This window comes from Megachile rotundata, chromosome 5, assembly GCF_050947335.1.
Source record: "Megachile rotundata isolate GNS110a chromosome 5, iyMegRotu1, whole genome shotgun sequence".
NCBI classification, from domain to species: Eukaryota; Metazoa; Arthropoda; class Insecta; order Hymenoptera; family Megachilidae; genus Megachile; species Megachile rotundata.
Window position 1 is genome coordinate 20,390,081 of NC_134987.1, and position 26,955 is coordinate 20,417,035.

The 26,955-nt window shown below is 43.0% G+C and overlaps 3 protein-coding genes across 5 annotated transcripts in view; 2 read left to right on the top strand and 1 right to left on the bottom strand.

Moving 5' to 3' along the window:
• LOC100875904 (defective proboscis extension response 8) lies at positions 1 to 19,229 on the top strand. 2 transcript variants are annotated; one of them, XM_012285196.2, is made up of 6 exons: positions 1 to 1,797; positions 9,669 to 9,835; positions 14,563 to 14,773; positions 16,307 to 16,434; positions 17,582 to 17,750; positions 18,789 to 19,229. In XM_012285196.2, the coding sequence occupies exons 1-6, from the start codon at positions 1,749 to 1,751 to the stop codon at positions 18,893 to 18,895; spliced, it is 831 nt and encodes a 276-aa protein (XP_012140586.1). In that variant the 5' UTR covers positions 1 to 1,748; the 3' UTR covers positions 18,896 to 19,229. The 2 variants fall into 2 exon arrangements, with proteins under 2 accessions (XP_012140586.1, XP_003703245.1); XM_003703197.3 differs by having other exon boundaries at positions 6 to 2,523.
• LOC100878071 (tubulin glycylase 3A) lies at positions 19,148 to 26,546 on the bottom strand. 2 transcript variants are annotated; one of them, XM_076532186.1, is made up of 11 exons: positions 26,179 to 26,546; positions 25,325 to 25,408; positions 24,714 to 25,128; positions 24,402 to 24,513; positions 23,979 to 24,190; positions 23,349 to 23,759; positions 22,737 to 22,944; positions 22,581 to 22,671; positions 22,094 to 22,291; positions 21,631 to 21,890; positions 19,148 to 20,695 (listed from the first exon to the last, which is right to left on the bottom strand). In XM_076532186.1, the coding sequence occupies exons 2-11, from the start codon at positions 25,345 to 25,347 to the stop codon at positions 20,349 to 20,351; spliced, it is 2,277 nt and encodes a 758-aa protein (XP_076388301.1). In that variant the 5' UTR covers positions 25,348 to 25,408; positions 26,179 to 26,546; the 3' UTR covers positions 19,148 to 20,348. The 2 variants fall into 2 exon arrangements, with proteins under 2 accessions (XP_076388301.1, XP_012140590.2); XM_012285200.2 differs by having other exon boundaries at positions 24,714 to 25,152.
• LOC100877958 (lysosomal acid glucosylceramidase-like) overlaps positions 22,941 to 26,955 on the top strand; it is a 42,454-nt gene continuing 38,439 nt past the window's right edge. The window contains exon 1 of the mRNA XM_012285203.2: positions 22,941 to 23,038. The gene's annotated coding sequence lies outside the window, so the exon portion shown is untranslated. The remainder of the gene's footprint in view (positions 23,039 to 26,955) is intronic.

Here is a 26,955-nt window from a genome sequence, read left to right on the forward strand (position 1 = left end):
TCAAAGAAGGGAAATAGGAACGCGGGTCGTATAGGGTCGGTTGCACGGTTGCACGGTGAAACGGCGAAACGGCGAAACGGTGGTGTAACGGAGCTCGGAGAGTCGTGCAGGCTGCACGGGGCGGCTGCGTGCTCGAAGCCCGAGCGGCGCTCGCGCAATGTAGTCCCTCGGCTATCCTTGACGCGGGAGCATCGTCGTTTCGAAAGAGCCGCGACCTCCTGCCGTCGCGTCGCGCGCGTTGCCTTCCGCGGACACGTCCGACAACCTCGCCGCTCCTCCGACTCGGAACCACCTGATTCCTCGGAAATACCGCGATTCCGATGGATAAACCGTTACCCTGGACGATTACCACCTTGCGCTCGCGACAGACGAACCTTTCTTTTTATCGACGCTTCAGTTACGATACCGCGGATCAATTATCATCGTGATTGTGGAGCGTATCGCGAACCGACGATACTCGGATCGATCCTCCGAGTGTGTTGTGGTGACGTAACCGGTGAATCGTGATTCGTGACGTGCTTACGACCCTCCAGAGACCGTCTTCTCGGTACGCGCGCCAGATATTTGAACGTTGATCGTCGTTCGATGCTTTTTTGATTCCGAACCAGTGAAGGACCGTTAACGCGGCTTTTTCGAGCACGACGGGAAACTAGTCGCGTAAATCCAACTTTGGCCGCGAATCTCCGACCAGAGGCGAACAATCGAGTGGTACGCGTAAAACACTCGTAATACTGGCTGCACTCTCGACGACGAAACTGGGTGACGTACGGTTATCGTTTCCAGACCGATCGAACTTGGCACCAACTTCCTTCGCTCGCGATTCACGCTGAATGGAGCTACCAGGACTCGGGCCAGCTTCGCGTACGCCACGATACGATTGAACATCTTCGAGATGTTTGGATCTACGAGAGTGAACGGTCGCTTCCTTCCTTGCGATCTTTAACGAAATTCTGTCGATCGATAGAACGCGCTGTGTTTCTGTCCACGAAAGTGGACCGTAACTTTTTTCCATTCGCGATCTTCCAAGGAAATCGATATTGATCTTCACGGTGCCGAGTACTCGTTGATCGACGTTGGATTCTTTGGATCTCGAGGATCGCTACTGCGAACGCAACGAGGCAACGAATTAACGCGTTTAGTTTCGGTATAGAAAAGTGAATACTCGAACGAGATCGGGACATCGTCGGTACTCGAAGCGTCGAATATTTGCCAGTCAACGTCGGATGCTTTGGATCTCGAGTACTACACAACGACCGAAACGTTTAGCAAGTGAAAAGTGTTTTTATGTACCAAAGTGAACTGTAACCTTCGTTATCTCGGAATCGGCAGCGCATATCGTGCTCGTCCATCGACGATTCGCTCGTATCGTGATTCTGTATCCGAAAGGGAAAAACGTTTTGCTAAGCGAACAAGGATCGCTTGCCGTATCGCGCGAAACCCTCTCGAATCCCATGGGACGCTGGAGGTGAAAAGCTGTCGGTGAATCATCTCGAGGTCTGTTTTCCCGAGCATTCGTGTGACACGGATACGTGCGCGGTGTCCGTGGCGTGAAAAATTCTCTGGTATTGTTCCGGTGTTCGCTTTGTACGCTCGGTAGAATCGGAATAAACACCGTTATCGAGCGATCGCGAGGTTACGACAAATGCTTACGCTCGATCAACTCCGCGATTAACTCTCGCGTATACCAGACAATGGACTGATGAGGCTCTAAACAAGTTCGTCGAGCGAAACCACGCTAGTTCCAGACAATGCGACAGTGTAACGACGTGCGACGAAGAAGAGAACGCTCGATGAAACGTGTGTAACGAGGAAATTACTTTAACGAGTGCCGTCTAATGCATCGCGAACGATGTTGCGGTGGTGAAAAGGCATATGAAAGCCTTCGTGGTTATCCCTCCTCTCCCTCCTCTCTCTCTCTCTCTCTCTCTCTCGCTCTCCTCTCTCTCTCGCTCTCCACCTGTCATTTCGACGGATCTTATACGAGCTGAAACTATAGTGGCACGCTAACGTCGACAAAATACTCGTACCGTTAATTACGTTCATTAGCGGTTCGCGTAACGGCAACGTTCCCGTTACATTTTCTGCCTGTGACCGTGGAGAATAATTTGCCCGCTGGAATTCGAAACCGCCCCGTTGCTGCTGCCCGTTTGTTTCGTAAGAAGAAAGAACGAGCAAAGTCGGTCAAGTTGACGGAATGAATACGCGGTGTGTTCGTAAGATTCGGTCGTTTCTCTTTCGCGTGTAACGCGTCGGTGATGTCGCGAAACGAAACATTCGTAATCGAGTAAAACGGTGTCGTTCGTCGAGAAGAAAAATCGTACGTATAACGATCCAGTGAAATGTCAAGTTGTTCGAGAAACTACCAGTGTTAGCGAAACTAGTTCGTCCATCAGATACGCAACTGCGGAGTTAAAAGACTGAAATGCGTGTGAGATAGTATATCAATATGTGAAAGAACTTCCGCCGAGGAACAAGCGATGTCTACTTCTCTTCCGGTGCTCGTCTGTTTTATCATTTCTTTTGGTAAGTCGCCCGATAATTTAATCGGTTATCTCGTTAACGCCGCGATTCGACAATTTTAATGACTTCCTGGAAGTTGCGCGAGAAACGACCAGTCGCGTAATCGAGAGGAAATTCGTCGTCGCGCGACTCGCCGACGGAAATATTTTAATCTCCTCGAAGAACTCGTTGTCCTTCGATTAAGCGATTCGAGCGTTTATCGAACGTTAAACGGTCCGATAGCGCACCCACGGAAACAGACGTTTCTTCCAAGACGAATTCTTTACCGTTTCAATTGCAAATCGATCCTTTCTTTTCTACGCTGACGCGGTGCTTGTATTATTCATGATAGTATTTTCGAATCCCACAACACTTTGACGCACAGTTTCGCGTCGCGTTCACTCGAGTATAATACGATGGAGGCTCGTATATCTCTGGGTTTGATTAAATTTTATGAACTTCACCCTCGACGATGGAAGCTGTCCTCGATCGGCTACATCCAATCTTCTTTTCGTCGATCCTGCTTAATTTACTACGCACCAGCGACCAAAACGATTCCACCTTCGATATTTCTGATAGCGAACGAACGCGATATCGATTTAGCTTCGTTTTCAAAGATCACGGCGCGAAATTGCTAATCGATAAACAATTGCCACGTCTTGCATGGTTTAGACGTTAACTACTTTTAAAAAGAACCATGTATTGTATACCCGTGTAAACGATTGTTACGGAAAGAAATATTCTTTTCGGTAACGTTTTCATTCGTCGGTGTACATTATACAATTGTCCTACTCGGGCCACGGAAAAAGATGTTGTGTTTCGTGTCGAGTCGAAACAGTGGCAAGATTTAACGCACAAATAATTTCTCGTTCGTCTTTGCTCGCGTTTCCTTTTCTTTGCGCACCTCTCGTCGAGATTCCCTCTGGAGAGCTGGCTCTGTGAACGGTTACAATGCTTTTTCTTCGCGAACGAATGCATTCGCAGCCCAACGTTGCCGCAATCCTGAAAAACTCGTGGCGATTGTTACGTAGGTTGAAAGAAAACACGCTATGGGAACACGATTTTCTACTGTTGCTTTACACCCTTTCTACTTTTCTCGTTACTCGACACTCTCTTCCCATCATTTTTTCTTTCCCAAAGACTTCAATTAGAATATAAATATCCCATTTTCGTTTCGACTTCCGCCAAGAGCGATTCACCTATTGATCGTAACTCGATTATTTTACATTTCGGTGTTATTCGTATCGATCGAAACTCGAAATAATCGTTTCCGTTAAAAGTTGTTTAAAATAGAAGTACTATAAGTGCTCAGACTAAACGATGATTTTCCGTAGACTCGTTCGAGTAGATTCGTTCGAGTATTATTAATAGCGGAGAAGTCGAGAAATAACGAGACTCTTGTGTAGCTAGTAGGTATTTTACGTCTCCGACTGCTGTTGTCAGCTGTGTCGTGACCGATATCGAGAATTACGGAAGAAACAATTACCGTAGCGACCACGTATCCAGTTTTTTTTATGGTTAATGGTAACGCGTTTCATTTTTATTTTTATCGTTAACGTCGAGAAGAAAGTACTTGGGTTGGATTTTGATTCGCGTGCTCGACGGCACGAGGTTTCAACGATTCCAGCGCAACGCCGGCTAACCTGGAATTAAGTTTTTCTGGAAACTCTCTCGCCAACCCGGCTGTGGTCTGTTCTTGTCAGTCGTTCCTTTTTACGACAGAAACAATTCAACGGTTAGATTTACAGATCGTTTGCCGATGACGGGAATGAAATGAAATAAGCTCGTAGCTGTCGGTGCTTATTAATCCTTTTTTGCAGACAACGAACCGACTTAGCGGAATTTTACCACGAAAAATTTCCATGTAAAATACGCGTTACAAACGAATTAGTAATCGTGGAAGATTCTAAATTTCTTTAATAACATCTGCTACATGTTACTAATACCACTACGTAGTAAAGAAAATAAGAATGAACGAATTATACGATTGCGGTACCGCACACGTAGCGGATAGTTCCAGGTTTTACGACCCTTGCAATAAAATTGAGCGCAATGCTCTCAGATACTGTATCCAAAGAGTATCAAAGCTCTCGTTCATTTACGCTAAGCTCTGTTTAGTGTCTTAACGTACGCGATAATAGCCCTGTAACAGAGAATATGCCGCATCTCGCATGCGAATCGCCTCGTTTAATCCCAACAGCGTCATGGGAAATGGATTCTCGAATTCGCTTCAATCGCCCATCCATAGAACGAATCGGACGCAGTGATTCGTCGATACAAGCTAAAGTACGAAGAGCTTGTAGGAACTGTACGAGTCTCGCATTTATGACGTAGCTCGGTGAAACGACGCGAATAATTCCGACGGCTCGTTAGAGTCTCGGTTTACCGTCGGATTTCGTCGGTATGGTTCACCACCTAACCAACTCGATCCAAGACTCTAGTCTGGACAAAGCGGCGCGTTAACGAAAATAATGATCCGCTCTCGCGTCATCCTTGTACGCTACAAAGACTCGTGGATTAAAGGATTCGGCCAGCCGTAACGCGATCGATGGGAAATTCTGGTTTACTAGGGGATAAAGCTAGCTGCTCTTGTGCTTTCTTATTCGATTGCACTTTGCAACCAAGTTCTTCTGCGCGCAAACGGTGTCGCGTTACATCGAGGAACGAAGCTGATTATCGTAACCCCGTAAGCGGAAATGACGTGTCTTGAACGTGACATTATTCGCGACTCATTTAGTCGAAGAATATTTACCAATTTTTTCCATATGGATAAACTCTATCGGAGTTACGTATTTCGTTATTCGTGTCCTGATTGGAAGATCTGAATTCGAAATGGACCGTGAGGTAATATCAGAAAAGCGTGGAAATGTAGGTGAAGATATTTAGTTGTTAACGCTTCGGTAAGGCTGTACCGTGCAGAGAACTGCGTAACAAGAGAATCGTGCCATTTTCTCGAAGCAATTCCCTCGAGACTAGAGCAGCGTCAAGAGGCCGATTTGACGAAGCAAAGCCAAGCACTGTTAGCCTTTTTCGATGAGCCACGGAGTCGATTCGACCGTTCGTTTGCTTTCCATTACCCATCTTGGGACTGGTTGCTTGCCGTCGACTAAAGTGGGAGACGGGATCACATTTTGGATAATTCTCATTCTGCTCGAATCCGCGTTAACGGTAATAACGATAAAATTCATCGGATATTATCTCGCATAATTGTCATCTCTATACGCTACGATTAATCGTAACAATTTCGCCGTCGATTCCATTTAATTTATCGAGTTAGTATTTGATATTATCGACAGGGGACGTCAGAATGCGAAATGCGTTAAAATTTTTCAATGTATGCTACATTAAATAACGTGAATCCGATAGGACTGGATTATTGAAAACATTGAGATTTGTTTAGCGTTATACTACTGGATAACATTGCTCTTGCACACAGTAACATGGAAACATTTGAAGAATACGCGAGAGAGTTCCGCAGAAACGCGAAATATATTTTCCTCGGGGGCACCAGGAATTCGATTTATCGACGGTCTGAATATGGTGAAACGAACCTTGCGAAATAAATCTCAACTAAAAACAAGCGATTCTAAATAACCGATATAAAGCATTGTCACGCTACAAGTAACACGCCCATCAAAGTTAAACGGTCTAATTAATATCATCATTTCGAGAACGGTACAAGAAATTAACTGCGAATATCAACGTGCCATTGTTTCCGTTATTCCGTTCTAAAGATTAACGACGTCACCTTTATCGTGGAATAAAAGCGTACCACTTACGCTGATGATACCTTTTTTTCTCGTGTTTCAATCAAATTACATACTTTTTTTACGAAACCTCATCGATGCTACTGATATTATATCGGAAACAAGAAGCACACTGCCGGTCAAAGTTATAAATTCGCTACATTTTTAAACTCGCTTGCGATACCATTATATTTTAATTTACGGATCTATTTGGAAACGATTGAACTATTAGTGGCAAGGACTATCGTTCGTGGCTATTTAAACGTCGCAACCGATGAACTAATGGAAAGCGAGAGTAGCGAGGATAAGATAAAAAGCTGGGCGAGATAGAAGCGAAGCGAACCGATCGTAAAACCTGCATTCGAGTGGAAGAAGGAGTCCCGAGAAGGGTAGCAGGGTAAAGTGAAGCGAAATAGGATTTTGTGGCGAGCAACCAAACCATCCTGTGTCCTTCATTGTCGAGAAGGAGCCCTCTGGTAGTTAGCCGTGATGGACAAGCGGCAACCAGCATGGTTCAAATAATTATAAAGCTAGTGCAAAGTCATCCACTCGCTTCTGGAGCGTTCCAAGAGGCTATTCGAAAGTTCCGGAACGGGGATGACGGAAACGTGACGTCTTATGTGACGAGCAAAGGAAAATCCACGTTACCGCGCCTCGAGAAGCTTGTTCTCTCGGAAACTTCTCCGGCTCTATGTACCAGTTAATTATTCAACTGTCCTGCTACTTTAGATTTTTCCTTTAAGTAAACTACGGAAATTCCGGTCACTGATTTATCGTCCCGCGGCAATTAACGCTACCGTTGGTTCATTGGAAACTCATCCACTTGGACAACGCGTGTGACTGCTCTATGAAACCATCGTTATCGATAGAGTATCGCTAAAGAATAAATAAGTCGTAAAGCATCATTTCACATTCGATTTCAATTTCATATGAAACGAAATAATTATTTTGTCAATATCATTATTATCGGCGACAACAATATTATTCGCGTTTGCTTCGTTTCTGTTAATGCTTTCCGATATTTTCTCTCGCCGTTCGGAACAACATTGAAATTATTTGTACATATCGCAAAAGAGTTTGCGTTTAATATTACATTTTCATCGCGACAAAAGCTCTCGTTATTTTCGGTTTTACGGTTATAGGGCTGTTCGGGTTTTTTTTGCCAAACGTTTGAACGGTCCCTCTGTTAATCGGATTGGTTACTGATTCGATATCCAGCGTTTAATAGAACATTTTCATTATTCTTCGCTTCCGTCTACTCTTTTTTTCAAATCGTATCAAAGTTGGAATTGGAACTCACGCGAACAGTCCAATATTTGGTAAAATTTTATTCGAAAACGTTTAACGAAGATTATCTAATAAAACGTAATAGTGAAGTAACCTTTCGTTTCGGTAACTTTTGTTGAATCGCTTTACTATGGTTAAATACCTGCATTTATCGAGCGAGACAGATTCATGGTAGTTTCGAACCTTTTAATTTCCCGATTCGCGTTAAAAGGGAACTGTAAGCGTTAATTTTCGCGTTTTTGAGCAATCGCAATAACGTCCGTATCATTCAACTTTTGTCGGCGGAAAGATATGTAGGTATTCTGGCAAGGTAATTATTGCCGTTGTAGAAATGCTTCGATAAAGTTCCGGAAGAGATAAAGAACGTCGATCGGAGATAGAAAGGACCTGCCTCGAAAGAGAGGAACAAAGATGGATTAGTAGATTCGAGCGTAAAATTAATTTCCGGCCCGGCCGCCTGATTATAGATTATCCGATACTCGCTGTGAACTTATTTGACCTCTTTTTCCAGTGGAAAAAGCTGTAGAGTACAAGCCAAGCTGGTCGAACTTTCGGTTGTTTGACGAAGAAAAATTCGACGAAATGAGCACGTTCAAATTAGTAGGGTAAAATCATTCTAAAACAGTTATTAAGGTACTAAAGCATTCTATTTGATTGACAAATCTTTTGTTCGCGTTATCTGTCGCTCGAATACACTCGTATTTAAACTAGCAAACTTCCGTCATTTTCGAATAGATGAATAGAATAGTCAATTTAGAATTCATTTAGCCACGTATTGTTCTGTGTCAGTATCTGGAAGAAAATCCATCGGACCAAAGATGAAATTAAATACAAAATTGAATAAAGTAACGTACGAACCTCGCTGAAAGAAGCAAACAAACAAAAAATAAAAGACTTTACACTTGCAAATTCTAGCGTGAAATTAATTTTCGAGCGCGAATGGAAGACTGAGCTGTCGGTATTCGCGATCGAGAGAGCTACGCAAGTAAAATTTAGCCAAGGTTTCGGCTAAATTGCTCGACAAAAAGGATCTAAAATCGGACCGGAAATATTTTCTAGACAAGGATGGTGCAATTTTGTCGGTCGACCGAGTGTGCGAGAGTTTCGAGGAGAGCCGAGACACGTCGCGGAGAAAATTCGACCGTACTGTTCCTGGGTAAAATTAATTTTCGTCGAAGCACGAGCAACGAAATCGTGGTTGGCGCTGTGCACGCTACTCTCTCTACTCTACTCGAAAGTTTAAGAGTTCACGGTACTGGGTGGTCTTAAATTCTCTCGCGAGAAACGACTTCACCGTGAAGAACGTTTCTTTCGCCAGTAAAACGCGATCGGTAAATTTGTTGCTCGAGAAAGCGAAATCTAACGTAACCATAATTTTCTGTCTTCCACGTGTATAGCGCGTCTCGGTATCTATTACGCGAACCAGAAACTTGATTCTGCGCGAGAAATTATCTTTAGCAGAAATCCGATTAGTCCAGTTCGTACAACGGTAAACAAAAGAAAGAGGATTCCCTCTGTCGAAGAAGCGCTACTTTACGCGCACATGATCCGCGTACAATTTATTGCAAAGGGAAGATTGTGTTTCAGTTTTTCTCGTTGATCCCGTTTCGATTGTTGGTTAAATTTCGAGCGTCGAATTTTCAGTTACATCGTCCGTTTTACCCGGACAAAATGATTTCAGGATTTGTTACAAAGCTAATAACTTTGTCTTTATTAGCTGAGATCGTGTACAGCTTTATAGCCCTTCTACGATAACCTTTTATGTCGAATTATTTCTTCGACTCAAGGTTTCTTGAAACGTCGCGAAAATGGTCGATGCGTTTTAATTTCTTTGAAAGTACACGGCCTTTTCAGAGTATCCCATAGACACCGTCTTTACGTAAGATCTGTCTCGAGAGAGAGATCGCTTAACTGAATAGCCAGCCAGTTAGCTCGAGATTATTCAATTCCAAACTCCCCTCCCTACCTATCTCCTTCTCGTTAACTATTTATACCTGAATCAAATGTAACGAGAACGTATCGGTAACTCGATGTAAGATGTTCGTTTCCTGTTTCCCTTTCCGAGCGAATTGTTAAGCACGATAACGCGGAGCAGAAATATAGGATCGGATGATAATTGACTGATTTGGTTCACAGGTGGTATAGCGTCATGTCTACGAAACTTTCGAACCGACTTTCTGGAGGAATGGCCGACTCCTGGGACGGGGCCCCATTTCGACACCTCCATGCAGTCGAACTTCACCGGCTTGGTGGGGAAAACAGTGCACTTGGTGTGCAAAGTGAAGAACCTAGGAAATCGAACCGTAAGTTACCAACGATTTCTATTAGTTTTTAAATTAGTCGAATTTGAAGGCACGAAACACGACGCGAATTCCAAAGACGTTTATTTGCATAAATTCCGGTTATTTGGAAAACGGGTTTAATCTGCTAGTTAGGACACCGTGATTACGATACGTGGACATACAAGGATCGTGAATGCTCTTTGGAAACGGAAATAGTTGGCAGTCTTCAAAGGAGAAGATACATAATCCGTGTATGTTTGGGTAAAGCAACTAAGAACCCGCTGTTAATACACCGCCAACGATAATGGTGGTCTTCATTAGTAGGCATACAGAGACCACAAGCTAATCAACGGTAGTTTGGCTTTGGCTCGAAGCTTCCTCCCGATGGAAGCAATTACAATAGCTCAAAGTTGATCTTACTTGATTCTAACGAACGCCAGAACGTCGATTGATTTGCAAACACGCGAAACGCACACGGAAACTTCTATCTTAACGATTATACTAGAGACCGCTGCGAAAGTTAGAATAACTTGTACGTAACAAAGTTGAGGAGCACGGGAGAAGAGGGCGTATGGGCCTCTCGAACGATTTTACGGTAGTTGGATATTTCTTTTCGAACCTTCGCAAATCCAAAGTATTCGTTTCCCACAGTTTATACGTTGTTCGATACTTCGAGAGTGCAGGGGCTCATCGAGTCGATGTAACGCGTGAAAATTTCCAACAGCAGCTTCAGAAATATTTGCTACCGACCTAAAACGTCTAAGAAGGTTTAAACGAAAGGACGGCCAGTAGATGCGGTTACATTCTGCAAATGAAATCTCGTGTTTCTTAAGATCCTTTATTCTTTCCCGAGAACAAAGGAAATTTGAAACGTTGAATTATAACCTCGTCTCTCGGTCGTTCTTCAAGCTGCAACTGGATTAGGATGTTCAGGAACAAAGCACCCTCGAGATCATTACACCGTTCCATGCTTCTTCTCGGATGGCAGAGAAGAGAAAAGAAAAGCTGGCACACGCGAGCTCACACGTACGAACCGTGGTAGGCGTAACCCGGTCTCTTTTATCCGGACAAAGATCAGCGAGAGTCCTTATTTTCTCGAGATCTATCCTCTCTCCGTCTCCCTTGCGGATCCCATTTTCCCTGCTGTCTACTTTCACGGCAAGAGCCTGTAATCCCCGCGAGCGTCAATGGAAGCGGAAGTCGTAAGACGAGCATCTAACGGCACCACTCACCGCGCAAACAACTCCGAGAATGTCGAGGACGACCACGTTAAACCTACCCGTGTACAACGGTTTCTCGTTCTTTCGAGCGACCTCGAATAATAATTGCGCACCTATACCATCGCCGACGTTTCATTCCGAATTTTACGCGTATCGGGAGCACCGGGTTACGAGCGATACGAAAACGACCCTGCAACTCCGCGATGATAAAAACAATGGGGAAATGCTATAGGAAACGATGCGCGAATGTAACGTGGATGCGTCTTTGCTGAATCTTCGATGTGCCGCGTGTAAACTCGTTGAAATGTTCTACATGTGTTCTTAAAAGTAGGGGATACATCGTACAGGAATTTTCTTTCCTCGCTCGTTTATTACCATACTACGGATATTTACGCGTTTATGTCTTTCGCTCGCTCCGCCAATTTCCATCCTTGACGCTACGAAAGTCCACGAAGCAGGATTGTAACGATGCGCACTGACATATCGGATTATAGATGTAATCCTTCTTACAAGCTTCGCATCGTTAAAATAACGTCGGTGCGATGGTTGCACCGCGAGTAAGGAGAGAGATTAAGCTCGTTCGGATTCTGTTAGTGTATTCGTTAGTAAAGATATCTAGTTGATGCAAATGAAGTTGGTCCGTAAACTCTGATCGGAAGATTCGTCGTTGTCTTCTTTAATTGGTTATGCAATAGAATTTTTAACTACGCCTCTAAAATGTTTACGATTCCGCAGGATTAACGAGCAAGTTACGTTGAAGCAATAAGAGAAAAACGTTAGTAGATTTCGATTTATCTCTCGAAACGGGAGAATTGCCCCTAAATCGGTTCGAAAACGCTGATAAATAAATCCGATTTTACGACATATTTAACGCGTCCGATCCATTTGCGGGAGAACCAAAGGACAATAAAGACAGATAGCGCGGCTGTAAGTGAACGATAGCGATCCGGAGAACACCTCGTCGCGATATTCGATCGGAAAGTATCGGTGAATAGCGCTTTTAGTCGCGTGCGAACGCAGAGCGAGGATCGCGTGGAAAACGACGATCGCGCGATCACGCGAGCCGCATAGATTTCGCTCGGATTTCAGCAAACAATGCCGCGACTAATGCCAATGACACACCGGTGTCATCTCGAGAACTCGCAGGCCACCGCAGCTGCCAGATTCGCGGCCGAACTGGGACAATACCGAATCTCCATGGTGACGTCACATCCGGCGAGCCTCGCCTAGTCTCGAGTGGAGCCACCGTTATGGGGAAATTGCTTTATGCACCCGCGAAACGTAATACCTCCGAAAAGACTCCTCGTGCCACGCCATGCGCAAACACCGGAGAAAGTAATGAAAGTTCTATGAAAGGTTAACGTCATTTTTATCTTTTCAACGTCTCCTCTGATTAACACGGTCGTCGAAATTTTAATTTCGAGGGCTGGACCGAGAAGACTCATAAACCGTGGAAGTGCACCTATGAAATCGAAGATTTCCGACGATCCAGTGTCATAAACGTTCCTTCTCTCTACTCAAGTTCACGTATCTCTCACCGACTCCCTAAGAGAGAAAATTGGCCGAGTTGCTGCAGCTGTTGCCGTACGACAAGACATCTTTAATGTTCTTAAAGTTGTTTCAAGATGTTTTTCGCGAATAATAGGCTTTACGTTTTTAAGCCACTCCGATGTTTTAGTTTTCTCTTTAATTCCAATACTCCGCTCCATTTCAGCGCTAAATATTCGAGAATACCTCTAGCTCGCTATCGAACTTCGTTTGTCAGGCCCACTTGCGAAACTCCTCCACATAATCGAAAGAGCGTCGACTATGTTCCTCCGAATTATACACCCTCGTGCTTTCCTTTCTATTCGTTCGCCGCGTTCCGTAATTAGGAAAAACAGCATCAAAAGATAATGACAGCGTAGAAGAGAAACTTGATGACGTTAACGTATAAAAGGCAAGGTTTAACGTAAACATAATCTCATAAATTCGTACTTCGAAACTCGAGCGGTTGAAATTTACACGAAATAAATTGAACTTTACTCGTTAACAATTTACAGTCAGGAAATTTGAATAGGATAGGAGTCAAAAAAGTATCAATAATCCGATTTGAATATTAATGACAAAATTAAACGACGGACGTAACCATGAATTCTAGATGTCAGAGAAATCCTGCAAATATACGCAAATAAAATTTTTCAATCGCCATCGAAATGTAACGCGGTATAAACGTTTGGGGCAAACGTTATTTAAACAGCAGTAGGTCATTGCAATTTAATATCGTGAAATACTTTTGCCGTGAAAAACGAACCTTTTAATTTCACTCTTCGCTTTGAATCCGTCTCCAAAAGTTAAACTAGTTCACGAGTAAACGAGATCGAGAGACCGCGCTTACGCGGGAAATTTTTTCCCACGAATTTCAACGTAATGCATTTCACTTTTTCGAGCGTTCGTTCTTCTTGCTTCTTGTCCCGGAGAAATCGTTTTTCCTCGACGCTTCAGCAAGTTTTTCGAACAACAGGCCGAGGGAACGATTCGAACGAAATACAATTTTCGCGATCATCCTTCCAATCTGGCAGTCAGCTTTTAAGCAGCAATTAAGGCCGATCGAACGTGAATGTAAACCGGCGAATGCACTCCACGAAATTGTATTCTCGGTTCATTTACTCTATCGGTCGATTACAATATGTAGACTTCACTCGAGTACGTAAACTTGGCAATTGGTAATTCTCAAATTTTCATATTTGGGAATTGATATTTCGAGCGAAACGATACTGTAATTTGCCAACTATCGATTCGAAAGATTTGCGATCGTATCAGGGATTCGAGCGAAAATATTGCGAGATATCGGGTGGAATAGACAAATTTTTCGGGTGAAATTCGACAAAACGTCGAATCTGCGAGCCGGATACTCCATTGTTTTATGGCGTCCGGCCGCTCGAGAATTGAAAATTTGAAAATTTCCTGATGAAAACGATGCGTAACAGCGATGAAAGCTGAGCTGGGCACGTTTGATTTGCCGAGAATATGCTCGTCATGCTTTGCGTGGTTTAGAATCGTCGTAGTCCACGTACCACTCGTTTGCTGTCCATTCGAGACACGCGTTTAGTCCGTTCGTCGATCATCACGCATCCGATCGTTCTTCTCCCTCCGATTGTCCTGTAACGCGCACTCTGTCCGTCTCTTCAACGTTATCGACCCACTTCGGTACACTTCTTGTCCGTTTTTCATCCATTTACATATTTCGGTTTTGATTTATGTCCACGTCAATAATGATCGTAGTTCTGATATTTCCGCGTACTATCCGTTTATCGACTTCCAAATCGATCACATTGAAAGACATTTACCCGATCGCAAACATTGCCATCGCTACTCCGTTTGGCCTACTTTTTCTTCGATCGACAAACTTTCGAAGTAGAAAGTAGACTGAACAGCGAGCGCATCTCCGCCTCTCAACTTTTTGCTTCTTGAAAAAATTGTCGTTCGAGGAGCGTGTTCGAGTATGGTGACCGCTAAACGTTGTTTAAAAACGATATTCTGCCACAGGTTTCCTGGGTGAGGCATCGAGACATACACCTGTTAACGGTCGGTCGTTACACCTACACCAGCGACCAACGTTTCGAAGCTCTGCATTACCCTCACACCGAAGAATGGACCTTGAGGATACGATATCCACAGCGCAAGGATTCCGGGATTTATGAGTGCCAAATATCAACGACACCGCCTATCGGTCATGCTGTCTACCTAACGATAGTTGGTAAGTTCAGCTAGACGTATCGTCGCTACCGGATACACGATTGCCGATTAAAATTCGAAGCGCAAGGTTAACCGAATGTGTACTATAAGTTACTCGACTTTGATCAATCGACAAATTTACCGAGAGCAAACATGGAATCCATACATTCCACACAGCTCCGGAACGATTGATTTTCTAACGACGTCGCTCAAGTCCGTGTTCGCGCTAGACTCTGGTCCGTGTTCGCGCTAGAGTCTGTTGCTATTGTTAATCGCTTAATTTCGTTCGAAGATTATTCCGTAAATTTTCAGCCGCGTATCGGCACGGCCGAAAATTGCTCGATAAATTACAAGTGAAATCGTTTTGGTAGAAACGCGATCATTATTCACTTCGAAAGTTGACATTTGCGCCGAGGGCATCGTAAACACGAAAACCGTGGAATATTCGCGATCGCGTTTAACGCCAATATCTGACCGATTTAATGAGTCGTACAGCACGTGGATCGATTAATTCTCCGATTTCGATGCGTTATTCCGCTCCATCGAAACGTCGCGCTGCATCAAGTTGTTGCGATAAATAAGATCGTATCTTATCTTATTCGAAAATTCGTCCGGAAATTAATTTACGGGAGCAAAAACCGCGGGCCACGATATGGAAAAATATGGTTAATAATATACGGTTGATCGAATAAAAATGTATCTCGCGAATCTTGTAATTTTCTGAAACCCAGTAGGTGTCGGTAAATTTATGAGACTAACCCGATAGTCGTGATAGATTAAAACGACGTGTTTATCGAGGATGGAGGAAAATGAGGGGTCAAATGACGAAGGGAGGGTAAGCAGTGCGTATCTATGATCGATGTGTTTGAAATTTAGTCCAAGATAGACGCGGAGATGTGTTGCAACGGCCTGAAAGAAGTTAATAGAGGATACGTACGAAATCCGTGCAAAGATTTCATGCGGGCATACAAAGCAGGTGAAACCAGGCCGTCCGCGAGCGAGCACGTATATCCTCGCCAGGTATACCGTTAATGACTGCTCTGATATCCTAACCGGGCCGTACTATTAAATGAGAGGATCTTATCGCACTGACTTGACCTGAAAACGTTGCCTAACCTCTTGCCCGCTTCCATATTTTGCCTCGCGATAAAAGTATTCTACGTTCGCTTAATATTATATCTTGTCGTACTTGTTTGATTATTTGTTACCTTGTTCCTCTAGCTTTCACCGCTAATTCACCCCTTCCTTTTTTACACGTATCTCGCGCAATTTCTTGTCGACAGTGTTTGCATAAAAATAGAATAGCACGCGAAGCTTGACCTTTGCTTTTAATCGCTCGTGTAAGAGTTACGAGAAATAACGTCAACTTATTAGACGTTATAATAGTGTATTTATTGGAGGGTGTCAATTTGTAATTCTTTACTCGGAGAGAAAATATTGAAAGAATTCCTTTCTACTCGAGGGCAACTTGGTTAACCTGGATTCGACGCGTCAGAATCGAAATAATGAATAAAGTCGAGCGAGTATATCGAACAAAATAATGTTCTTGTTTCAGAACCGATTACTATAATAGTTGGAGCTCCCGATCTATTCGTGAACAAAGGGAGCACCATTAATCTGACTTGCGTCGTGAAATACGCTCCAGAACCGCCGCCCATGATGATCTGGAGTCACAATACGGAGGTGAGTTTCACCGTACGAACGTAAGTAACTTGACTGATCTAAATGTAGCTACAAATTGTCGTTGATAAATAGAGAACGAGAAGAAGTACGTTTATAGCTTAAAGCAAGCGTCTAACTCGATAAAAAGATGTGGATTATTCGTCGGTACACGTAGTAACACACGATGAACGGTTAATACCGCGCGTGTGGATAGTTGAGGGTATTCATTTCACACTCTGACAGGGTGTTCTTTGTAGCAACTCAAAGGGAATACATCGAGGGAAACGCGGCTCGCGTATATCTATCTTTTTACCATTCTTCCTGCGCACCTTGAAGCAAAATACCTTTTGTGTTCGTGCATGGCAACGGTATTACACGGAAACGCGAGAATACATCGGCGAAGGGGTTAGGGGTAGTTTCCACTAGAATATGAGAAAGCTGCAGACGCCAGCTCGGTGGCTTTGAGGAAATGATCGCGAACCAAAAGTCGGATGTTCCTAAGGGATCCAATATTGTTCCTTTTTAGCTGCGCGCACACACCGTTCCACGGACGTACATGTAATCCATACCTATCGAACAGAATACGCGAACATTTTTCTTCGAGTACGGAATCGTAATCTTTTTTGTAACCCGTTTGTAAAGTCTTGACGAGTAATTTACGAGTTGGCCAGTGTTCCTGCGCGCGATCGTTTTCTCGTTAGGAAAGCTCGTCGACCAAAAAGTCGATGTTCGGAAATGGCGACTACGTAGAGTTCGGCACTTCGACTTCAGATCGAAATCATCTTCGACCAAGTTACGTTCGCCGGTAATTGTATCATGGGCAAAGCGGTAACATCTGCGTTTCTAGTTTGAATATTTGAATCGTGATCCGAATTGTTTGAACAGTTCCGTCCGATCCGTGAAATTTAACGGGCCGTTAGCAATTACGATGCAGCCAAGCGCCACCATCAAAATTCTATTTGACGATAGTTTTTGCTCGCGTCGAATTACGAGCCAGAGGAATTTTAGCTACGATCACCGGTGATTCTGAGATAGCGTACGTGCATCGGGACTCGAGTAACTGCCGCCTACGCGGTTATTACCGTTGATCGATAACCCTTTTTAACGTATCGCGAACCGCCGAGAGCACGCGAACACCGGTGAACATAATTGTAATTTATCGGTGCAGGTAATTAACTTTGACTCACCGAGAGGTGGTATCAGCCTGGTGACGGAGAAAGGACCGGAAACCACTAGTCGTTTAATGATCCAGAAAGCGGTGCCCAGCGATTCCGGAATTTACACTTGCGAGCCAAGCAACGCGAATCCCAGCAGCATCAAAGTGCACGTTGTTAACGGTAAGTTGGTTACCCTGATCCGAAACGTTTCGAACGAGCTCGCGACATCCGACCACCGATCGATCTTTAGTTAAATATTTCACTCGAGTTCTTCGAAATCGACAGCGTTACGATTCTGTACTGGACTCGACTGTCACCGCGATCCAACTAACCGCTGAAAGGCCCTCGAAGCGAAACATCTGGCGTGTCGTCGCACGGATAAGACGCGCGAAGTTGACTCGATTTAATCCGATTAGCGGATCACGGTATTGTACGTGCTACGTACAAATGACCGACTCGTGATTTTCCGCGAATTTTGTCCGAGTACACGGTCCGCTGGCAGGACAACGTTGCCGAGAACAGACTAACAATCGTTTCCCCCTGTAACGTATAAATTATTAAGGAGTGTCTTATCACTGGCTGAAAGCGAACGCGTGGATCGAACGATAATTCGAAATAAGTTAAGCCAAATTTCCGGTACGTTATTTATCAACTTCAAGCGTTAATTGCTCGATACAATGGCCCGCACGGCATCAGGTAAGCCTGACGCGAATGCAGATCGATGCGACACGTCGTGCGCGACGCTGATTTATTACCGTCATCGTCCTGACTGGTCCGCTCACAAACGTCTGTTCGCGTTCTTTCTCTTAATTGTTCGAATCGTTGCACTCGCGCGACGCGACGCCTTTAAACCGCAACGCTCGATGTGTCTGAAAAGAAAAGTTAACGAGACAGGGGAAATAATATCGTTTAGTACGCTTGATCGGGTTTACGCACCGCTTTTCATGGTCTTCGTTTGTCCTTTTTATTTTTCTGGTCGCTTGATTTTCTCAGGTAAAACTTTTCACTTTCGTTCCCTCGATAACAATCGACTCATCGTAAACTCACGCGCGGTGAGAAATTGTTTTATCGGATTTTTAATATGTCTGTATACAGATTCTTTTCCCCGTCAGCCGTAATGGAATTTGACGAAATTAGCGGAAATCGTTGACATTGCGAAATTGGCTCGTTCGAAGCTGGACAATTTTATACTATTCGAAGATAACGTTTCTGTTGCAGAAGAACATCCGGCTGCCATGCATCACGGAGATGGAAGTTCTTCGTACGCCAAGACACGACCGATCTGTTTTATAATTTTAATAGTAGCTAACGTAATATTTATATAAGAAGAAGAGTGGAAGAATAAACGAAAGAAGAAAAGATAAAATACATACCCGATACGATAATACAGCGCGATTCGATCGAATCGCATCGCCCATGATCGTTAACGTTCTTTGGGTATATATTTGCGCAGGGTAAAACCGGATATTACCTACATTTACATTAAATTTCCGTGACCAAAGAGTTTTCGAATATCAGCACGGCACAATAATCGGTAAGAGTGTAGTATTTTGTTAAGATATATCATCAAGAACGAATAAACTTACGACGTCAAAATTTATTGTATTATTTGTAAATAAATTTACTGTATGTACATATCAATAAAACGATTGTCTTTAATTTTGAATTCTTTTTCTGTTCGATGTGCCGTCTATTGAAAATTATGTTCTCGCCGCGTTTTATAAGCATTATTTTTCAACGAAGATCGTATTAAAACGTTAAACGTTGTCGATTTATTTCGTTTGTTCTCGTTCGTTAATTGGTATGAAGAAATACTTGGTTTACAAATTTAACGAGAAGTCCTTTTGTATTTCCACGGTATAATACTTAGGAAATGTGGTGCACAGCAAAATATTTTATATAAAACGTTCGTTCACGGAAAAGGGTACATTCTTTTTTTCTCGGACGCGTACTTGGCGTGCGCTTCGCGAAGACAAAGCGTTACTTCTGTGCACTGTTCGTCCCTACTCTACCGCGAACAATATAAAAGACTTTGCACGAATACTGGATTCTCTTTTTTACCCGGTATTTCTGGGAGGATGTTGCCGAAAAAAACGACGTCGCTGAGACAACGGCACCAGTTCACGACAACGTTAATTGCTTCGTCTGCCTTGGGTTCATATACTATTCCGCGATACATCCGACTTTTCTCGCATAAGTTACCTCGGAAATCAGAAAGCTATCGATCCGTAGAAATTTCCATTTGCTAGAAAAGTTTCACGCTTCGCAAGATACGAACGATTCAGAGTCGAGCGCATAATTATCGAAGCGCTTTCTAGGAAATTGATAAAACCGGGAATAATCGATACACGGTTACAAAGATACTCTCGTACAAGGAGCCATCAAACTGTTGATTTACGAGATATGAGGGTACCCGTGAGACACTCGGTTCGAATCAACGACCCTAGTAAATACGTGTACGCGCGTGTTCAAGTACTACTAAACAGTGATGGGTCATTCACCTGCGACCCTCTAGGCAAATAAACTCTAATATAATCGGTCTCTGATCGTTCAACGACGTCCACAGTGAGTACGCTTAGGTATTTTACACGCGTTTCTCAGCCTGTAGAAATTTTGAATCGCTCGTATCCTGAAAACGTAAACCTTCGACCTGCGAATGGTCGAGATCTTCCGAATTTCTTTGAGCGCGAGAAATCGGTAAATTTTGTACGGCGCGCTCTCGTTGAAACAGTCTGTAGGTTAGCTGGGTGGATGCATCGACGATAACAAGCAGGCGCATCAGTTGGCGGCAGTGCAGCGGGCGGTGTTCAAGTAGTCGATAAAGTCGACTATTTTCGGTTCTCTCAAACGTGGAATCATTGGCGGAGCAGTCCATGCACGGTGTTGCGGTTGCTGTGGTAGTTGCGGCAGTAGTTGCTGTGGTTGTTGCTGTTGTTGCTGCTTGGACGCACCATTCGACTTCTTCTTTTTATCCCGCTTTCGCGGATGCTCCTGCAACGTTATCGACTTACCGAAGACGAACAGGCAAGGACCGAGATAAGGCCGAAAGTCGGGTATATTTTGCTTGTAGACCAGACTGAATCCACCTGTATCCGCAACCGCGTTCACCGGCACGTCCATTATCACTGAAACAAATTGAAGATCACCCGCTATAACGGACAATTTGCCCCGTTTTTCCTTTTGTTTCGATTTTTTTCATCCCCCAATTCGTCCCTTCTCTTCTCTGTTCTCTTCTTTTTTCTCGCCGTCGTTACGAGGTCGAGTGCATTTCGTACATATACGTTTGCGGTCGGCTCTGTACACGATCGCGAATCGTTGCTTTGTTCCGCGTTCAACCCTTTCAACTCGTATTTCCAACAACTGTTGTGTATTTAGATCTTTCTAAATATCACGGCGTACCGGTACGTTTTCAGTGCACCGGTTGTTACAGAATCGCCGCTGAAACCATTCTTTGAGAACGTTCCGGGTTTTGTTTCACTTAGTTATTTATGTTTGTTCGGTTCGTATCAATGGTTGACCGCGTACTTACAAAAATGAGATTCTTAATACATCAAAGGTCTCCCGTCGGAGACCGAGAATGCGCCGGAAGAGCTGAACTTTTCTCGTAATTGCTGTATCGTTATTGAAAGCGTCAAAGGTTCGAACGAAACTTTGATATTTTTCAAATTGCGACAAAATAATGTTCCAATTATAGGACCGTAAATAAGAGATGCGCTTGCTTCGATTCGTGAAAGGATTAATACGAATCTATGAATCGAACCGATTTTGCTCGACCGAGTTTGCAAGGAATTTAATTAACCGTGAACGAAACATCGCGACAAAAAGAAAGTCTGATCTGTTCGCGTAATATGCCGTAGAAGCAAAGTTGTTTAATCAGAAGCCAGGAACCGACAGTCGATAGTAGACGATTTCAAAAGCTTGTTGAAGTGTTCGCGAGGAAGCCCGAGACATATACTACCCGTTGTCTTGACCATCAACCTAGGAAACTTTCACCCGCAGCCTCGATTTCCAACAACTCGTCTGTGTCTACGAATCCCTCCAGGAATCGTAGTTTGCTAACCTTTAACCAAGCTCTCGAGCACGTTGGAGTACAAGCGTTTAGTGATTCTCGAGCTTGGCGGATGCATCCTAGGATTCGTGTTGATCTCGATCAACCAGACCGAAAGGTCCTCCATCACGACGAAATCCGCACCGTACAACTCGAAACTGCATCGCCGTCTGTCCATGTGTTCTTGAGCGGCCAGCATCGTTAGAACTATAGCTTCTGCCATTTTCGGATAGATCTTCTCGTAATACGGTTCGCCCTCGTATCCCGTTTGCCTAGTGGTCATAAAATTTCGTTCGACGAGATCGTACGGAATCAATTAATTCGCGTTAACGATATTAATCGAACTTTCGCTGAGCGATCAAGTTTCAATCGATACCGAGTATCGTCGAACCGAATATTCGACACGTAGAATACTTAAATAGCGAGCTATCGTCAAACACGAGGAACGAACAGCGAAAACCGGTCGAGAGATTACTTTAAATATTCGTTCAGCTTGTCGCAGTCCCATCCTTGATCACGGATCGTCTTTACGATTTCCTCCGAAATTCCACGTTTCCTCCTTCGCCTTCTTTCTTCGTCGTACTTCTCTTGAATGGCGGTATTGCAGATATGAATCGCTTCGTGATAAGTTGAGAAGGTGTACGGCTTCGAGCTGAACCGAAGCAGTCCTTCCCTGATGGAAAAGGACAGAAAAGGATCGGAAAAATTCTTTGATGGAATCTACAGGAACCTAGACCAGAGAAGTGCTTTCCAGAAAAATTTGAGAACCGCTACTTTTAAGAAATCTTTTCAGAAAGTATCTCTCATAAACGCGTTTAATAATACATTTTCTTTATTGTGTTTTCGTTTTCCTTTGTCCTGTATATTTTCAGATAACTCGTTCGATCGAACTTCAATTTTCAAAATAGGATCTCGTCCATAGAAACTATTCTTCTCGTTAATAAAAACACATATTCGCTTACTTGAACAACCATATAGTCATAGGGAACGTGCTGGTGACGAGGTACCACTGCCTTATGTCAAACTTCGTTTCGTGAATCAACAAAGGACGTTCTGGAAAATTTCATGGCATCGATACAAAAACATTTGGCTTAAATGTTAATCGACGCATAGCTTACCGATGTATTTTTGGACGATGAAATAATCTTTTGGTCTACTCTTCACTCTCCGGAATATGTCCTTGAGATTATGAGATATACTGATTCCGGTTCCGCAACAAAGTTCGCTCGGTTTTAAAATCCAGATATTTCGCATTCCGTTCAACTCGTACTGTGGATCGACATCTTTCAATTTCGACAACGCCGTATTTGTCACCTCGAGATACTTCTGCGCGGAATACGCAAGCGGATATTGGTCAAAGGGGCGCCACGCAAACGATTTTACGCAATAAATCGGAGCGTAGGATGGATTTACGAGCGAGGTAATCCGAGGCTGAAGTAAACGTCAGAAGCTCGCAAAATGAAAGACACGCCCGTGTCGAAATTAATCAAAGTGAATTCAATTTCAGGGACAAAGCGGTTCGATTCAAACGCTGAACTTCATTTTTTAATTTTCTGACGTTTGCTTTTACCTTTGTACACGCGCAAACCGACGTCGAAATTAAACGAAATAAGTACGATATTAATTCTGATTCAAACAATGATCGTACTCGATAAAAATTTCTTTCGTTAGAAATGGAAAATATCGATTAAATTAAAGCGATGCTCGAGCATTAACAGAATCTACGGTACTTGTAACTGTTCTCCGCTTCTCTCGGAAGTAATTTCGATTGTTGCGGAATCGTGTACAGCCGCGGCATAATCGTCAAGAAAGGAGTTCCATTCCTCTTCCGAAAGCTCGATGTCAAACTCTTCATCTATGTTCTGGTGATTTTCGCAAGCGATAAATTCCTCGCAACGTTTTATGGCAAATTCCAACCGACTCATTGGAATGAAACGTTGTCCCTGGTTCTGTGTCACGGCTTGGTCATTTTGCATTGTTTGAACGAACCACTTGAGCAAACCGGCTGCCGCGGTCAAACGAAAATCATCGAGGAACGCTTTCGGTTCTCTGCTCAAGTTGTAACTGCGAGGGAACAACACGCTCGACACGTCCTTCTCGTACAACCAGTGAGCTTCTTCTAGCAACCGTGCCATTCCTAACTAAATTATTTGGTCGACGAGCTTTAACTCGTTTCGTTCGTCGATACGTGTACGCTGATTTTCTTACATGGATGAAGAACAGCGGAGAATACGCGATTTCAGCTCGGATCGATATCGAGTTAGGTACAATAAGATATTACATTAATTTTTCTACGCAACTCTTCCAGCTCGTTTTTCATCTTTGCAAGAAACGTTTTAAACCGAGGAGACAACGTTAACCTTGGAAGTGTAGATGGAAGGTTTCTGGTATCTGTTAAGAATGGTGTTGCTGCTTAATCCCCGATGCCAATCGACGAAATCGTTTCGACAGTCCCATATAAAGTCTGGAGATTTGTGACGTAACAGAGCAAAGATCACCGCTTTCTCGTTCAGCGAGCCATCGTGTTGGGTTAAGTCGCCCAGCGATCTCGCCTCTAAGCTCGCCACGCTACCTGAAAATTTAACTAACCGACATTAACCATTTCCCAAGGTAAACTTAAATCTGGAAATTGTGATAGGAAAAATTGGCGAAAAAGTTCTATTAAACGGGATACCATTCTATTTAGATATTTCGTCTAGGTACGTGCGGTTAATTTTTAATTAAACTAGTGAAATGTGAGGAAAGAAAGAAGAAGTTAATTAAGGCTCGGTAAGGAAACTAACCGTAAGGTAGAGTTCTTGTTTTTGTGGCTTCGTATTTCTGTACCCAACCTCTTTTCTCCAGAGCTTCCTTCAATTTCGGCAATTCGCCGCGTATCAAAAATATCTTGTGCCTCTGAAAAGCGATAGTGTCACGCTTTTCAAAATATATTTTAATAATAAATACAATGTAATATTTGAAAATGTAATGGTGTAGTAAGATAGGTTCGTGAACATCGAACGACAATAACCTAAGGCCACTATACCATCGTTGCATTAAACGAAGTATAAAATTCGGATATTTGCAAAAGTGTCTAAACAGCGAAAAGCTGTTACCTTGATGGCTCTATCGACTTTCGCTTTAATATTTTGATAACGTTCCTTCCTCGTCCAGTGGATTTTGCAGCAGGCATCTTTGAACGCGATACCCTTGTAATTGGTGAATGTGTCGGCATCGTGCTTGTCAAAGATGTCCCGAGGGCAACAGGAACACGTGTCCATGTACGATTTCGGAAATGGACCGCAGTCAAGCTGCGACAAACTGTTAACGCTGTTGATCTCGTTGTCGTCCATGTCCGGAAGTGGCCATTTCGTGTTCATTTTCGACCAATCCGCTCGATTGTAAGGATTCACAGGGCTCTCCTTTTTCTCGGGGCTAATCAGAGGTGTCGATTTCGCTTCGGATTGGTCCGCTTTACTTTCGTTCGTGATAGAGTCCCTCGGCGTAGGATCTTTTTCGGTCTTAGAGTCCCTTGACCGACGAAGATGAAACGTTCTAATTTATTATTACACGATACTTACTGAATGTCGTCTGTGCCGGTGATGGGTGATCAATAAATCGTACAGTTTTACTCGGATAATCTAGATTACCGCTCTCCCCTGATACATTGTTAAAATCTATCGGAAAGACGAAGATTCTTTTTATTTCTCGTTAAAGAGACGCGTACCTTAGGTCAATCGGTAAATCCATAGTTATTTTGGGAATTTCACGAGTAACTTGATTGAAACGATCGAATTGTCCGAATTAATTCCTATAACAAATGTAAAAATGATTAACGTCGAAGAAAACTCTGACTAAAACTATGAAACGTGCACGCGAAGAAGAATTTAATAGAACGTTTGAAACGGTACAAATATTTATCGGTGACCCGACGGTTCAAACGAGTAATGAATGAAGTGGGAGAAGCTAAATCGATCAACCAGGTTGTTTAACCCCTCCGCCTTATTATCTGGCCGGCTTAATCGCCTAAGTAATTAACCCTTTATGTAACAAACTTCGCCGAAGCCAGTTTTTACTCCTATTAACCTACCATGGTAATTTCGCGTTGATTTCGTGCATAGCTTTAATTGGCGAAAGAAAAGTATAACGGTTTAAAAGCCATATCGATATTCTTTTAATCGAATTTAATTGTATTTCCACGATACGTAATTATTCAAGTATACCCTCCGAACGCTATCAATTGCCGATGTAATTTTCATTACAACAGAATATTCATAGGATATTACGAAATTAATAACGCGGTTGTTATTGTAAAGGTAAACGGATGAAATTGCAGAATTTAACAATAAATAGGAAATGAATTGTCGATATTAGCCGTTTTCCTCTAATATCGTCATCGTTTATTGTCCTATTCGATAAATTATTGGTATAAATTATAATTTAACCCGAATATGCATTGCCCATAATATATTAATTAATTAATTAGATTGATATTTACGTACATGTGTGTATTTTCAAATTAATCGACGTATCGATATCGTTCTTTTAGCATACTTGGCAGAAAAATATTATTATACTTGCCATATTTGTTCTCGTTTGTTGGATTCGTGACGAATAATTTTGACAATACGCATTTCATTTCATCTTTCGAGAAATGGCGGCGCTTATAGCTTCTTTCGATCGTGGATATACTTCAAGGAATTTCTGTACTTCCTGTTAGAATTTTATCGGTTGGCGGGGCTCGGTTTAAGGTCTCCTCATTGATATCCTTCAATCGGGACTTCTCGAGTTCGGAAATACCCTTTCGCGATCTTTCCGGGCACACGATTCAACCCTAAAATTTATTCCATGGTTCCTTTATTCCAAACGTTTTGAATGTCTGCTATTTACAGATTCACCGGGTTACGTTACAGGACAGACATATTTGCTTTTAATCGATCGTCCGATTTTTCTTTCCGTCTCGAATCTCGACGACTATGTACCACTACGTTCGAGAATTGTTTGTTCGATCTGAATGTAACATTCTTTGCTAAACTAAACTAAAGAAATTGAACGCAAAGAGCGAAAAGTTCGATAGAGAAACACCCGATATAACTCTGCCCGAAGAAAACTACGAATGCATGGTAAATACATATGTTTATTTCTGGGGAACATGTATCATGTATAAGAAGATATTTGCGAATATCCTCGACGAAATATTTTATAAATCGATATCGTGGCCACGGTAAAATTCAGTCTGCTGGTTTTGTCAGCGCTTCCATTTAAATTTAGCGCGTTTAAACGGTTCAATGGTTTTCAACTGCAACAGTATATTAATTCTTTATCAAAGCATACCCCATAAGCATAAGCTTAAATTTA

What these genes read in the sequence shown, in the direction of transcription:
- LOC100875904 (XM_012285196.2), top strand. Translation starts at nt 1,749, where the DNA reads ATGCGACAGTGTAACGACGTGCGACGAAGAAGAGAACGCTCGATGAAA. An exon ending in AGAACCTAGGAAATCGAACC is followed by an intron (nt 9,836 to 14,562) that starts GTAAGTTACCAA and finishes ATTCTGCCACAG; the next exon opens with GTTTCCTGGGTGAGGCATCG. An exon ending in CAAAGTGCACGTTGTTAACG is followed by an intron (nt 17,751 to 18,788) that starts GTAAGTTGGTTA and finishes TTTCTGTTGCAG; the next exon opens with AAGAACATCCGGCTGCCATG.
- LOC100878071 (XM_012285200.2), bottom strand. Translation starts at nt 25,347, where the DNA reads ATGGATTTACCGATTGACCTAAG. An exon ending in AACAAGAACTCTACCTTACG is followed by an intron (nt 24,191 to 24,401) that starts GTTAGTTTCCTT and finishes TTAAATTTTCAG; the next exon opens with GTAGCGTGGCGAGCTTAGAG. An exon ending in GCTCGAGAGCTTGGTTAAAG is followed by an intron (nt 20,696 to 21,630) that starts GTTAGCAAACTA and finishes AATTTGTTTCAG; the next exon opens with TGATAATGGACGTGCCGGTG.